This window comes from Entelurus aequoreus, linkage group LG14 (genome assembly GCF_033978785.1).
Source record: "Entelurus aequoreus isolate RoL-2023_Sb linkage group LG14, RoL_Eaeq_v1.1, whole genome shotgun sequence".
NCBI classification, from domain to species: domain Eukaryota; kingdom Metazoa; phylum Chordata; class Actinopteri; order Syngnathiformes; family Syngnathidae; genus Entelurus; species Entelurus aequoreus.
The window spans coordinates 7,076,257-7,090,576 of record NC_084744.1 but is presented as its reverse complement, the minus strand read 5'-3'; the positions used below and the strand labels follow the sequence as shown (position 1 = coordinate 7,090,576).

At 29.2% G+C, this 14,320-nt stretch overlaps 1 protein-coding gene across 1 annotated transcript in view; it reads right to left on the bottom strand.

Moving 5' to 3' along the window:
- The window catches only part of vgll3 (vestigial-like family member 3), a 20,067-nt gene extending 5,747 nt beyond the window's left edge, over positions 1–14,320 (bottom strand). The window contains exon 1 of the mRNA XM_062070490.1: positions 14,070–14,320. Coding sequence (XP_061926474.1) covers positions 14,070–14,165 — 96 coding nt within the window. The 5' untranslated portion in view covers positions 14,166–14,320. The remainder of the gene's footprint in view (positions 1–14,069) is intronic.

Below are 14,320 nucleotides of genomic sequence, written 5' to 3'. Positions count from 1 at the left end.
CCATTAAAAGCCAGTCATTTCTACAAGTTATCTCACCTTCTGAAAATGTGCAGAATAGATATACAATTTCAACATTTCTGTCAACAAAGATTTGCTTCAGCCTGCGAAACGTGGTCATTTTGATAGTAGGCTAATATAGACACTTACTTCATTATAACACTTATACAAGACTTTTAAAGTCATTTTGATAGTAGGCTAATATAGACACTTACTTCATTATAACACTTATACAAGACTTTTAAAGTCATTTTGATAGTAGGCTAATATAGACACTTACTTCATTAGAACACTTATACAAGACTTTTAAAGTCATTTTGATAGTAGGCTAATATAGCTAATATAGACACTTACATCATGTGTTGCCTTCATTATAACACTTATATAAGACTTTTAAAGTCATTTTGATAGTAGGCTAATATAGACACTTACACCATGTGTTGCCTTCATTATAACACTTATATCAGACTTTTAAAGTCATTTTGATAGTAGGCTAATATAGACACTTACACCATGTGTTGCCTTCATTATAACTTTTATATCAGACTTTTAAAGTCATTTTGATAGTAGGCTAATATAGCTAATATAGACACTTACATCATGTGTTGTCTTCATTATAACACTTATATAAGACTTTTAAAGTCATTTTGATAGTAGGCTAATATAGCTAATATAGACACTTACGTCGTGTGTTGCCTTCATTATAACACTTATATCAGACTTTTAAAGTAATTTTGATAGTAGGCTAATATAGCTAATATAGACACTTACACCATGTGTTGCCTTCATTATAACACTTATATCAGACTTTTAAAGTAATTTGATAGTAGGCTAATATAGCTAATATAGGCACTTACATCATGTGTTGACTTCATTATAACACTTATATCAGACTTTTAAAGTCATTTTGATAGTAGGCTAATATAGCTAATATAGACACTTACATCATGTGTTGCCTTCATTATAACACTTATATCAGACTTTTAATGTCATTTTGATAGTAGGCTAATAAAGCTAATATAGACACTTACACCATGTGTTGCCTTCATTATAACACTTATATCAGACTTTTAAAGTCATTTTGATAGTAGGCTAATATAGCTAATATAGACACTTACACCATGTGTTGCCTTCATTATAACACTTATATAAGACTTTTAAAGTCATTTTGATAGTAGGCTAATAAAGCTAATATAGACACTTACACCATGTGTTGCCTTCATTATAACACTTATATAAGACTTTTAAAGTCATTTTGATAGTAGGCTAATATAGCTAATATAGACACTTACATCATGTGTTGCCTTCATTATAACACTTATATAAGACTTTTAAAGTCATTTTGATAGTAGGCTAATGTAGCTAATATAGACACTTACATCACGTGTTGCCTTTATTATAACACTTATATAAGACTTTTAAAGTCATTTTGATAGTAGGCTAATGTAGCTAATATAGACACTTACATCACGTGTTGCCTTCATTATAACACTTATATCAGACTTTTAAAGTAATTTTGATAGTAGGCTAATAAAGCTAATATAGACACTTACATCATGTGTTGACTTCATTATAACACTTATATCAGACTTTTAAAGTCATTTTGATAGTAGGCTAATATAGCTAATATAGACACTTACATCATGTGTTGCCTTCATTATAACACTTATATCAGACTTTTAATGTCATTTTGATAGTAGGCTAATAAAGCTAATATAGACACTTACACCATGTGTTGCCTTCATTATAACACTTATATAAGACTTTTAAAGTCATTTTGATAGTAGGCTAATATAGCTAATATAGACACTTACACCATGTGTTGCCTTCATTATAACACTTATATAAGACTTTTAAAGTCATTTTGATAGTAGGCTAATAAAGCTAATATAGACACTTACACCATGTGTTGCCTTCATTATAACACTTATATAAGACTTTTAAAGTCATTTTGATAGTAGGCTAATATAGACACTTACTTCATTATAACACTTATACAAGACTTTTAAAGTCATTTTGATAGTAGGCTAATATAGACACTTACTTCATTATAACACTTATACAAGACTTTTAAAGTCATTTTGATAGTAGGCTAATATAGCTAATATAGACACTTACATCATGTGTTGCCTTCATTATAACACTTATATAAGACTTTTAAAGTCATTTTGATAGTAGGCTAATAAAGCTAATATAGACACTTACACCATGTGTTGCCTTCATTATAACACTTATATAAGACTTTTAAAGTCATTTTGATAGTAGGCTAATATAGCTAATATAGACACTTACACCATGTGTTGCCTTCATTATAACACTTATATAAGACTTTTAAAGTCATTTTGATAGTAGGCTAATAAAGCTAATATAGACACTTACACCATGTGTTGCCTTCATTATAACACTTATATAAGACTTTTAAAGTCATTTTGATAGTAGGCTAATATAGCTAATATAGACACTTACATCATGTGTTGCCTTCATTATAACACTTATATAAGACTTTTAAAGTCATTTTGATAGTAGGCTAATATAGACACTTACATCATGTGTTACCTTCATTATAACACATATCAGACTTTTAAAGTCATTTTGATAGTAGGCTAATATAGCTAATATAGACACTTACACCATGTGTTGCCTTCATTATAACACTTATACAAGACTTTTAAAGTCATTTTGATAGTAGGCTAATATAGCTAATATAGACACTTACATCATGTGTAGCCTTCATTATAACACTTATATAAGACTTTTAAAGTCATTTTGATAGTAGGCTAATATAGCTAATATAGACACTTACACCATGTGTTGCCTTCATTATAACACTTATATAAGACTTTTAATGTCATTTTGATAGTAGGCTAATATAGCTAATATAGACACTTACATCATGTGTTGCCTTCATTATAACACTTATATAAGACTTTTAAAGTCATTTTGATAGTAGGCTAATATAGCTAATATAGACACTTACATCATGTGTTGCCTTCATTATAACACTTATATAATACTTTTAAAGTCATTTTGATAGTAGGCTAAAATAGCTAATATAAACACTTACATCATGTGTTGCCTTCATTATAACACTTATATAATACTTTTAAAGTCATTTTGATAGTAGGCTAATATAGCTAATATAGACACTTACATCATGTGTTGTCTTCATTATAACACTTATATAAGACTTTTAATGTCATTTTGATAGTAGGCTAATATAGCTAATATAGACACTTACATCATGTGTTGCCTTCATTATAACACTTATATAAGACTTTTAATGTCATTTTGATAGTAGGCTAATATAGCTAATATAGACACTTACATCATGTGTTGCCTTCATTATAACACTTATATCAGACTTTTAAAGTAATTTTGATAGTAGGCTAATAAAGCTAATATGGACACTTACATCATGTGTTGCCTTCATTATAACACTTATATAAGACTTTTAAAGTCATTTTGATAGTAGGCTAATATAGCTAATATAGACACGTACACCATGTGTTGCCTTCATTATAACACTTATATAAGACTTTTAAAGTCATTTTGATAGTAGGCTAATAAAGCTAATATAGACACTTACACCATGTGTTGCCTTCATTATAACACTTATATAAGACTTTTAAAGTCATTTTGATAGTAGGCTAATATAGCTAATATAGACACTTACATCATGTGTTGCCTTCATTATAACACTTATATAAGACTTTTAATGTCATTTTGATAGTAGGCTAATATAGCTAATATAGACACTTACATCATGTGTTGCCTTCATTATAACACTTATATAAGACTTTTAAAGTCATTTTGATAGTAGGCTAATATAGACACTTACATCATGTGTTACCTTCATTATAACACTTATATCAGACTTTTAAAGTCATTTTGATAGTAGGCTAATATAGCTAATATAGACACTTACATCATGTGTTGCCTTCATCATAACACTTATATCAGACTTTTAAAGTCATTTTGATAGTAGGCTAATATAGCTAATATAGACACTTACACCATGTGTTGCCTTCATTATAACACTTATACAAGACTTTTAAAGTCATTTTGATAGTAGGCTAATATAGCTAATATAGACACTTACATCATGTGTAGCCTTCATTATAACACGTATATAAGACTTTTAAAGTCATTTTGATAGTAGGCTAATATAGCTAATATAGACACTTACACCATGTGTTGCCTTCATTATAACACTTATATAAGACTTTTAATGTCATTTTGATAGTAGGCTAATATAGCTAATATAGACACTTACATCATGTGTTGCCTTCATTATAACACTTATATAAGACTTTTAATGTCATTTTGATAGTAGGCTAATATAGCTAATATAGACACTTACATCATGTGTTGCCTTCATTATAACACTTATATAAGACTTTTAATGTCATTTTGATAGTAGGCTAATATAGCTAATATAGACACTTACATCATGTGTTGCCTTCATTATAACACTTATATAAGACTTTTAATGTCATTTTGATAGTAGGCTAATATAGCTAATATAGACACTTACATCATGTGTTGCCTTCATTATAACACTTATATAAGACTTTTAAAGTCATTTTGATAGTAGGCTAATATAGCTAATATAGACACTTACATCATGTGTTGTCTTCATTATAACACTTATATAAGACTTTTAATGTCATTTTGATAGTAGGCTAATATAGCTAATATAGACACTTACATCATGTGTTGCCTTCATTATAACACTTATATAAGACTGTTAATGTCATTTTGATAGTAGGCTAATATAGCTAATATAGACACTTACATCATGTGTTGCCTTCATTATAACACTTATATCAGACTTTTAAAGTAATTTTGATAGTAGGCTAATAAAGCTAATATAGACACTTACATCATGTGTTGCCTTCATTATAACACTTATATAAGACTTTTAAAGTCATTTTGATAGTAGGCTAATGTAGCTAATATAGACACTTACATCACGTGTTGCCTTCATTATAACACTTTTATAAGACTTTTAAAGTCATTTTGATAGTAGGCTAATGTAGCTAATATAGACACTTACATCACGTGTTGCCTTCATTATAACACTTATATCAGACTTTTAAAGTAATTTTGATAGTAGGCTAATAAAGCTAATATAGACACTTACATCATGTGTTGACTTCATTATAACACTTATATCAGACTTTTAAAGTCATTTTGATAGTAGGCTAATATAGCTAATATAGACACTTACATCATGTGTTGCCTTCATTATAACACTTATATCAGACTTTTAATGTCATTTTGATAGTAGGCTAATAAAGCTAATATAGACACTTACACCATGTGTTGCCTTCATTATAACACTTATATAAGACTTTTAAAGTCATTTTGATAGTAGGCTAATATAGCTAATATAGACACTTACATCACGTGTTGCCTTCATTATAACACTTATATAAGACTTTTAAAGTCATTTTGATAGTAGGCTAATGTAGCTAATATAGACACTTACATCACGTGTTGCCTTCATTATAACACTTATATCAGACTTTTAAAGTAATTTTGATAGTAGGCTAATATAGACACTTACATCATGTGTTGACTTCATTATAACACTTATATCAGACTTTTAAAGTCATTTTGATAGTAGGCTAATATAGCTAATATAGACACTTACATCATGTGTTGCCTTCATTATAACACTTATATAAGACTTTTAAAGTCATTTTGATAGTAGGCTAATATAGCTAATATAGACACTTACATCATGTGTTGCCTTCATTATAACACTTATATAAGACTTTTAATGTCATTTTGATAGTAGGCTAATATAGCTAATATAGACACTTACATCATGTGTTGCCTTCATTATAACACTTATATAAGACTTTTAAAGTCATTTTGATAGTAGGCTAATATAGACACTTACTTCATTATAACACTTATACAAGACTTTTAAAGTCATTTTGATAGTAGGCTAATATAGACACTTACTTCATTATAACACTTATACAAGACTTTTAAAGTCATTTTGATAGTAGGCTAATATAGCTAATATAGACACTTACATCATGTGTTGCCTTCATTATAACACTTATATAAGACTTTTAAAGTCATTTTGATAGTAGGCTAATAAAGCTAATATAGACACTTACACCATGTGTTGCCTTCATTATAACACTTATATAAGACTTTTAAAGTCATTTTGATAGTAGGCTAATATAGCTAATATAGACACTTACACCATGTGTTGCCTTCATTATAACACTTATATAAGACTTTTAAAGTCATTTTGATAGTAGGCTAATAAAGCTAATATAGACACTTACACCATGTGTTGCCTTCATTATAACACTTATATAAGACTTTTAAAGTCATTTTGATAGTAGGCTAATATAGCTAATATAGACACTTACATCATGTGTTGCCTTCATTATAACACTTATATAAGACTTTTAATGTCATTTTGATAGTAGGCTAATATAGCTAATATAGACACTTACATCATGTGTTGCCTTCATTATAACACTTATATAAGACTTTTAAAGTCATTTTGATAGTAGGCTAATATAGACACTTACTTCATTATAACACTTATACAAGACTTTTAAAGTCATTTCGATAGTAGGCTAATATAGACACTTACTTCATTATAACACTTATACAAGACTTTTAAAGTCATTTTGATAGTAGGCTAATATAGCTAATATAGACACTTACATCATGTGTTGCCTTCATTATAACACTTATATCAGACTTTTAATGTCATTTTGATAGTAGGCTAATAAAGCTAATATAGACACTAACACCATGTGTTGCCTTCATTATAACACTTATATAAGACTTTTAAAGTCATTTTGATAGTAGGCTAATATAGCTAATATAGACACTTACACCATGTGTTGCCTTCATTATAACACTTATATAAGACTTTTAAAGTCATTTTGATAGTAGGCTAATAAAGCTAATATAGACACTTACACCATGTGTTGCCTTCATTATAACACTTATATAAGACTTTTAAAGTCATTTTGATAGTAGGCTAATATAGCTAATATAGACACTTACATCATGTGTTGCCTTCATTATAACACTTATATAAGACTTTTAATGTCATTTTGATAGTAGGCTAATATAGCTAATATAGACACTTACATCATGTGTTGCCTTCATTATAACACTTATATAAGACTTTTAAAGTCATTTTGATAGTAGGCTAATATAGACACTTACATCATGTGTTACCTTCATTATAACACATATCAGACTTTTAAAGTCATTTTGATAGTAGGCTAATATAGCTAATATAGACACTTACACCATGTGTTGCCTTCATTATAACACTTATACAAGACTTTTAAAGTCATTTTGATAGTAGGCTAATATAGCTAATATAGACACTTACATCATGTGTAGCCTTCATTATAACACTTATATAAGACTTTTAAAGTCATTTTGATAGTAGGCTAATATAGCTAATATAGACACTTACACCATGTGTTGCCTTCATTATAACACTTATATAAGACTTTTAATGTCATTTTGATAGTAGGCTAATATAGCTAATATAGACACTTACATCATGTGTTGTCTTCATTATAACACTTATATAAGACTTTTAATGTCATTTTGATAGTAGGCTAATATAGCTAATATAGACACTTACATCATGTGTTGCCTTCATTATAACACTTATATAAGACTTTTAATGTCATTTTGATAGTAGGCTAATATAGCTAATATAGACACTTACATCATGTGTTGCCTTCATTATAACACTTATATCAGACTTTTAAAGTAATTTTGATAGTAGGCTAATAAAGCTAATATGGACACTTACATCATGTGTTGCCTTCATTATAACACTTATATAAGACTTTTAAAGTCATTTTGATAGTAGGCTAATATAGCTAATATAGACACTTACACCATGTGTTGCCTTCATTATAACACTTATATAAGACTTTTAAAGTCATTTTGATAGTAGGCTAATAAAGCTAATATAGACACTTACACCATGTGTTGCCTTCATTATAACACTTATATAAGACTTTTAAAGTCATTTTGATAGTAGGCTAATATAGCTAATATAGACACTTACATCATGTGTTGCCTTCATTATAACACTTATATAAGACTTTTAATGTCATTTTGATAGTAGGCTAATATAGCTAATATAGACACTTACATCATGTGTTGCCTTCATTATAACACTTATATAAGACTTTTAAAGTCATTTTGATAGTAGGCTAATATAGACACTTACATCATGTGTTACCTTCATTATAACACTTATATCAGACTTTTAAAGTCATTTTGATAGTAGGCTAATATAGCTAATATAGACACTTACATCATGTGTTGCCTTCATCATAACACTTATATCAGACTTTTAAAGTCATTTTGATAGTAGGCTAATATAGCTAATATAGACACTTACACCATGTGTTGCCTTCATTATAACACTTATACAAGACTTTTAAAGTCATTTTGATAGTAGGCTAATATAGCTAATATAGACACTTACATCATGTGTAGCCTTCATTATAACACGTATATAAGACTTTTAAAGTCATTTTGATAGTAGGCTAATATAGCTAATATAGACACTTACACCATGTGTTGCCTTCATTATAACACTTATATAAGACTTTTAATGTCATTTTGATAGTAGGCTAATATAGCTAATATAGACACTTACATCATGTGTTGCCTTCATTATAACACTTATATAAGACTTTTAATGTCATTTTGATAGTAGGCTAATATAGCTAATATAGACACTTACATCATGTGTTGCCTTCATTATAACACTTATATAAGACTTTTAATGTCATTTTTATAGTAGGCTAATATAGCTAATATAGACACTTACATCATGTGTTGCCTTCATTATAACACTTATATCAGACTTTTAAAGTAATTTTGATAGTAGGCTAATAAAGCTAATATAGACACTTACATCATGTGTTGCCTTCATTATAACACTTATATAAGACTTTTAAAGTCATTTTGATAGTAGGCTAATATAGCTAATATTGACACTTACATCATGTGTTGTCTTCATTATAACACTTATATAAGACTTTTAATGTCATTTTGATAGTAGGCTAATATAGCTAATATAGACACTTACATCATGTGTTGCCTTCATTATAACACTTATATAAGACTGTTAATGTCATTTTGTTAGTAGGCTAATATAGCTAATATAGACACTTACATCATGTGTTGCCTTCATTATAACACTTATATCAGACTTTTAAAGTAATTTTGATAGTAGGCTAATAAAGCTAATATAGACACTTACATCATGTGTTGCCTTCATTATAACACTTATATAAGACTTTTAAAGTCATTTTGATAGTAGGCTAATATAGCTAATATAGACACTTACATCATGTGTTGCCTTCATTATAACACTTATATAAGACTTTTAAAGTCATTTTGATAGTAGGCTAATATAGCTAATATAGACACTTACATCATGTGTTGTCTTCATTATAACACTTATATAAGACTTTTAATGTCATTTTGATAGTAGGCTAATATAGCTAATATAGACACTTACATCATGTGTTGCCTTCATTATAACACTTATATAAGACTGTTAATGTCATTTTGATAGTAGGCTAATATAGCTAATATAGACACTTACATCATGTGTTGCCTTCATTATAACACTTATATCAGACTTTTAAAGTAATTTTGATAGTAGGCTAATAAAGCTAATGCACACTTACATCATGTAATGCACACTTACATCATGTGTTGCCTTCATTATAACACTTATATAAGACTTTTAAAGTCATTTTGATAGTAGGCTAATATAGCTAATATAGACACTTACATCATGTGTTGCCTTCATTATAACACTTATATAAGACTTTTAAAGTCATTTTGATAGTAGGCTAATATAGCTAATATAGACACTTACATCATGTGTTGCCTTCATTATAACACTTATATCAGACTTTTAAAGTAATTTTGATAGTAGGCTAATAAAGCTAATATAGACACTTACATCATGTGTTGCCTTCATTATAACACTTATATAAGACTTTTAAAGTCATTTTGATAGTAGGCTAATATAGCTAATATAGACACTTACATCATGTGTTGCCTTCATTATAACACTTATATAAGACTTTTAAAGTCATTTTGATAGTAGGCTAATATAGCTAATATAGACACTTACATCATGTGTTGTCTTCATTATAACACTTATATAAGACTTTTAATGTCATTTTGATAGTAGGCTAATATAGCTAATATAGACACTTACATCATGTGTTGCCTTCATTATAACACTTATATAAGACTGTTAATGTCATTTTGATAGTAGGCTAATATAGCTAATATAGACACTTACATCATGTGTTGCCTTCATTATAACACTTATATCAGACTTTTAAAGTAATTTTGATAGTAGGCTAATAAAGCTAATATAGACACTTACATCATGTGTTGCCTTCATTATAACACTTATATAAGACTTTTAAAGTCATTTTGATAGTAGGCTAATATAGCTAATATAGACACTTACATCATGTGTTGCCTTCATTATAACACTTATATAAGACTTTTAAAGTCATTTTGATAGTAGGCTAATATAGCTAATATAGACACTTACATCATGTGTTGCCTTCATTATAACACTTATACAAGACTGTTAATGTCATTTTGATAGTAGGCTAATATAGCTAATATAGACACTTACATCATGTGTTGCCTTCATTATAACACTTATATCAGACTTTTAAAGTAATTTTGATAGTAGGCTAATAAAGCTAATATAGACACTTACATCATGTGTTGCCTTCATTATAACACTTATATAAGACTTTTAAAGTCATTTTGATAGTAGGCTAATATAGCTAATATAGACACTTACATCATGTGTTGCCTTCATTATAACACTTATATAAGACTTTTAAAGTCATTTTGATAGTAGGCTAATATAGCTAATATAGACACTTACATCATGTGTTGTCTTCATTATAACACTTATATAAGGCTTTTAAAGTCATTTTGATAGTAGGCTAATATAGCTAATATAGACACTTACATCATGTGTTGCCTTCATTATAACACTTATATAAGACTTTTAATGTCATTTTGATAGTAGGCTAATATAGCTAATATAGACACTTACATCATGTGTTGCCTTCATTATAACACTTATATAAGACTTTTAATGTCATTTTGATAGTAGGCTAATATAGCTAATATAGACACTTACATCATGTGTTGCCTTCATTATAACACTTATATCAGACTTTTAAAGTAATTTTGATAGTAGGCTAATAAAGCTAATATAGACACTTACATCATGTGTTGCCTTCATTATAACACTTATATAAGACTTTTAAAGTCATTTTGATAGTAGGCTAATATAGCTAATATAGACACTTACATCATGTGTTGTCTTCATTATAACACTTATATAAGACTTTTAATGTCATTTTGATAGTAGGCTAATATAGCTAATATAGACACTTACATCATGTGTTGCCTTCATTATAACACTTATATAAGACTGTTAATGTCATTTTGATAGTAGGCTAATATAGCTAATATAGACACTTACATCATGTGTAGCCTTCATTATAACACTTATATCAGACTTTTAAAGTAATTTTGATAGTAGGCTAATAAAGCTAATATAGACACTTACATCATGTGTTGCCTTCATTATAACACTTATATAAGACTTTTAAAGTCATTTTGATAGTAGGCTAATATAGCTAATATAGACACTTACATCATGTGTTGCCTTCATTATAACACTTATATAAGACTTTTAAAGTCATTTTGATAGTAGGCTAATATAGCTAATATAGACACTTACATCATGTGTTGCTTTCATTATAACACTTATACAAGACTTTTAAAGTCATTTTGATAGTAGGCTAATATAGCTAATATAGACACGTATATCATGTGTTGCCTTCATTATAACACTTATATACGGCTTTTCATTTTTTTCAAGACAGATTTGTTTTTTGTGTTTTTGTTCCAATATGGCTCTTTCAACTTTTTGGGTTGCCAAACCCCTCATGTAAGGGAATGTCTCAAATGTACTTATTTTAATATTTATTCAAATGACTTTACTTTACAATATTTCCTCAACTCTAGTTTGACAATAACATGAATATATTTACACCTGTCTACATTAACTCTTTATATGTGATTTAAAAATGGAAATATTGCATCTTTTACAGTCCGTCAAACAGAATCACAGTTCGACTACATTCGTAGTGCATACAGAGTCAGAAGCAGTCTTCTATGGATCTGATCCAGTCTTCATATCGAGTGACAATATAATACTAAATCTTACTAAAGTTGTTCAGGCACTTCTAAAACTCTCAAATCAGGTTCTTTGTTGTGCTCTTTAATTAATATTTCAGATGTGGAAAAAAAATGACGGACTTTAGGGGTGCTCAAAAACTTTAAAACATGTTTTAAAAAATATATTTTTCCCGATTCTAAATCGATTCATAATTTTCAAGAACCCGTTTTGAAAAACGATTCGATTTTGATTCTTGGAATGACGATTCTAGTCAGAATCGATTTATTGTTAGCTATAAAAAAAAAATTGCTAAACCTTTTCAAAAGTAATGCTTTTTAAGAATTATTATTATTTATTTATTTTTATTTAAAATAAAAAAAAAGGTATTTATTTTTTTAAATGTTATTTTATTTTTTTTCAATAAGAATAATTGTTTTAAAAGACATTTTAATGCCATTTATGGGTTTAGTTGAATATGTCAAAGTCGTTTTTGTAACCTGCTAACTGTTTTTGCAAAGGTTATTACTAGAGATGTCCGATAATATCGGACTGCCGATATCATCGGCCGATAAATGCTTTAAAATGTGATATCGGAAATTATCGGTTTTAAAAAGTAAAATTTATGACTTTTTTAAAACGCCGCTGTACGGAGTGGTACACGGACGTAGGGAGAAGTACAGAGCAGTTGCATCTCCCGGTCATACTTGCCGACTCTCCCGATTTTCCAGAGAGACTCACGAATTTTGTTTTTTTATTTTATTTTATTTTATTTTATTTTATTTTATTTTATTTTATTTTATTTTATTTTATTTTTTTGGTCCTGTCCAGCTTCTCAGGCAAAACATATAGTTGATGTAGATGTATTTGACTTCATTAAATGTATTTATATTATCATTTGGTGCAGCCAAATGATAATATAAAATAAAAATACAATAATAATAATAATAATAATAATAATAATAATAATAATAATAATAATAATAATAATAATAATTTTTAAAAAATAATAATAATAATAAATAATTATTTAAAAAAATAATTAAAAAAATAAAACCAACCGGGCAGGAGGGGATAGAAAGAGAAAAAAAAGGAAGACTCCTGAATTTCAAGCTGCTGTTTTGAGGCATGTTAAAAAAAATAATGCACTTTGTGACTTCAATAATAAATATGGCAGTGCCATGTTGGCATTTTTTTCCATAACTTGAGTTTATTTATTTTTGGAAAACCTTGTTACATTGTTTAATGCATCCAGCGGGGCATCGCAACAAAATTAGGCATAATAATGTGTTAATTCCACCACTGTATATATCGGTATCGGTTGATATCGGAATCGGTAATTAAGAGTTGGACAATATCGGAATATCGGCAAAAAAGCCTTTATCGGACATCTCTAACTATTACAGAACATTATAAATTGCTAGAATCGGTTTGAATCGGATTTGAATCTAACCAAGAATCGAAATTGAATCACCAATTGTATTTAACCTCATTTAATTATTATTTTCTTAACACTTTGGATTGCCTTGTGTATGAAGTGTGCTCTATAAATAAACTTGCTCTGCTGGCTGGGGAGAGGGATAAGTCTGGGCTTCTCTGCTTAGGCTGCTACCCCCGCGACCCCACCTCGGATAAGCGGAAGAAAATGGATGGATGGATGGATGGATGACCTCATTTTTACAGCAAATATTGGGAGAATCGGTCTGAATGGAATGGCGATCCAATGTGGTCAGAGTCCCGTGAATAGAAGCGAAGGCTGCTGCCGTTGTGCCAGTTAGCAAGGCGTGAAAGAAGGTGCCCTCACCTGTGGCTGCTGGTTGTAGTAGGTGGAGGCGTAGGCGTCTGCGGGCAGGAGGTGTGCTCCATAGCTTTGGTGGTACATGACATCCAGGCAGCTCATAGCGAGAGGAAGAGCGCTGGGAGGCTTGAGGCCGCTCGCCTGACGGCGGCCTGCAGATATGTGCAGAGGCACACAATGGCCATGCCGTCCCGCTTCAATGCGCACAAAGTGTCTCCAGCTGTGCGCCGCCCCGGCCCCACAAAGTAGACCAGGAA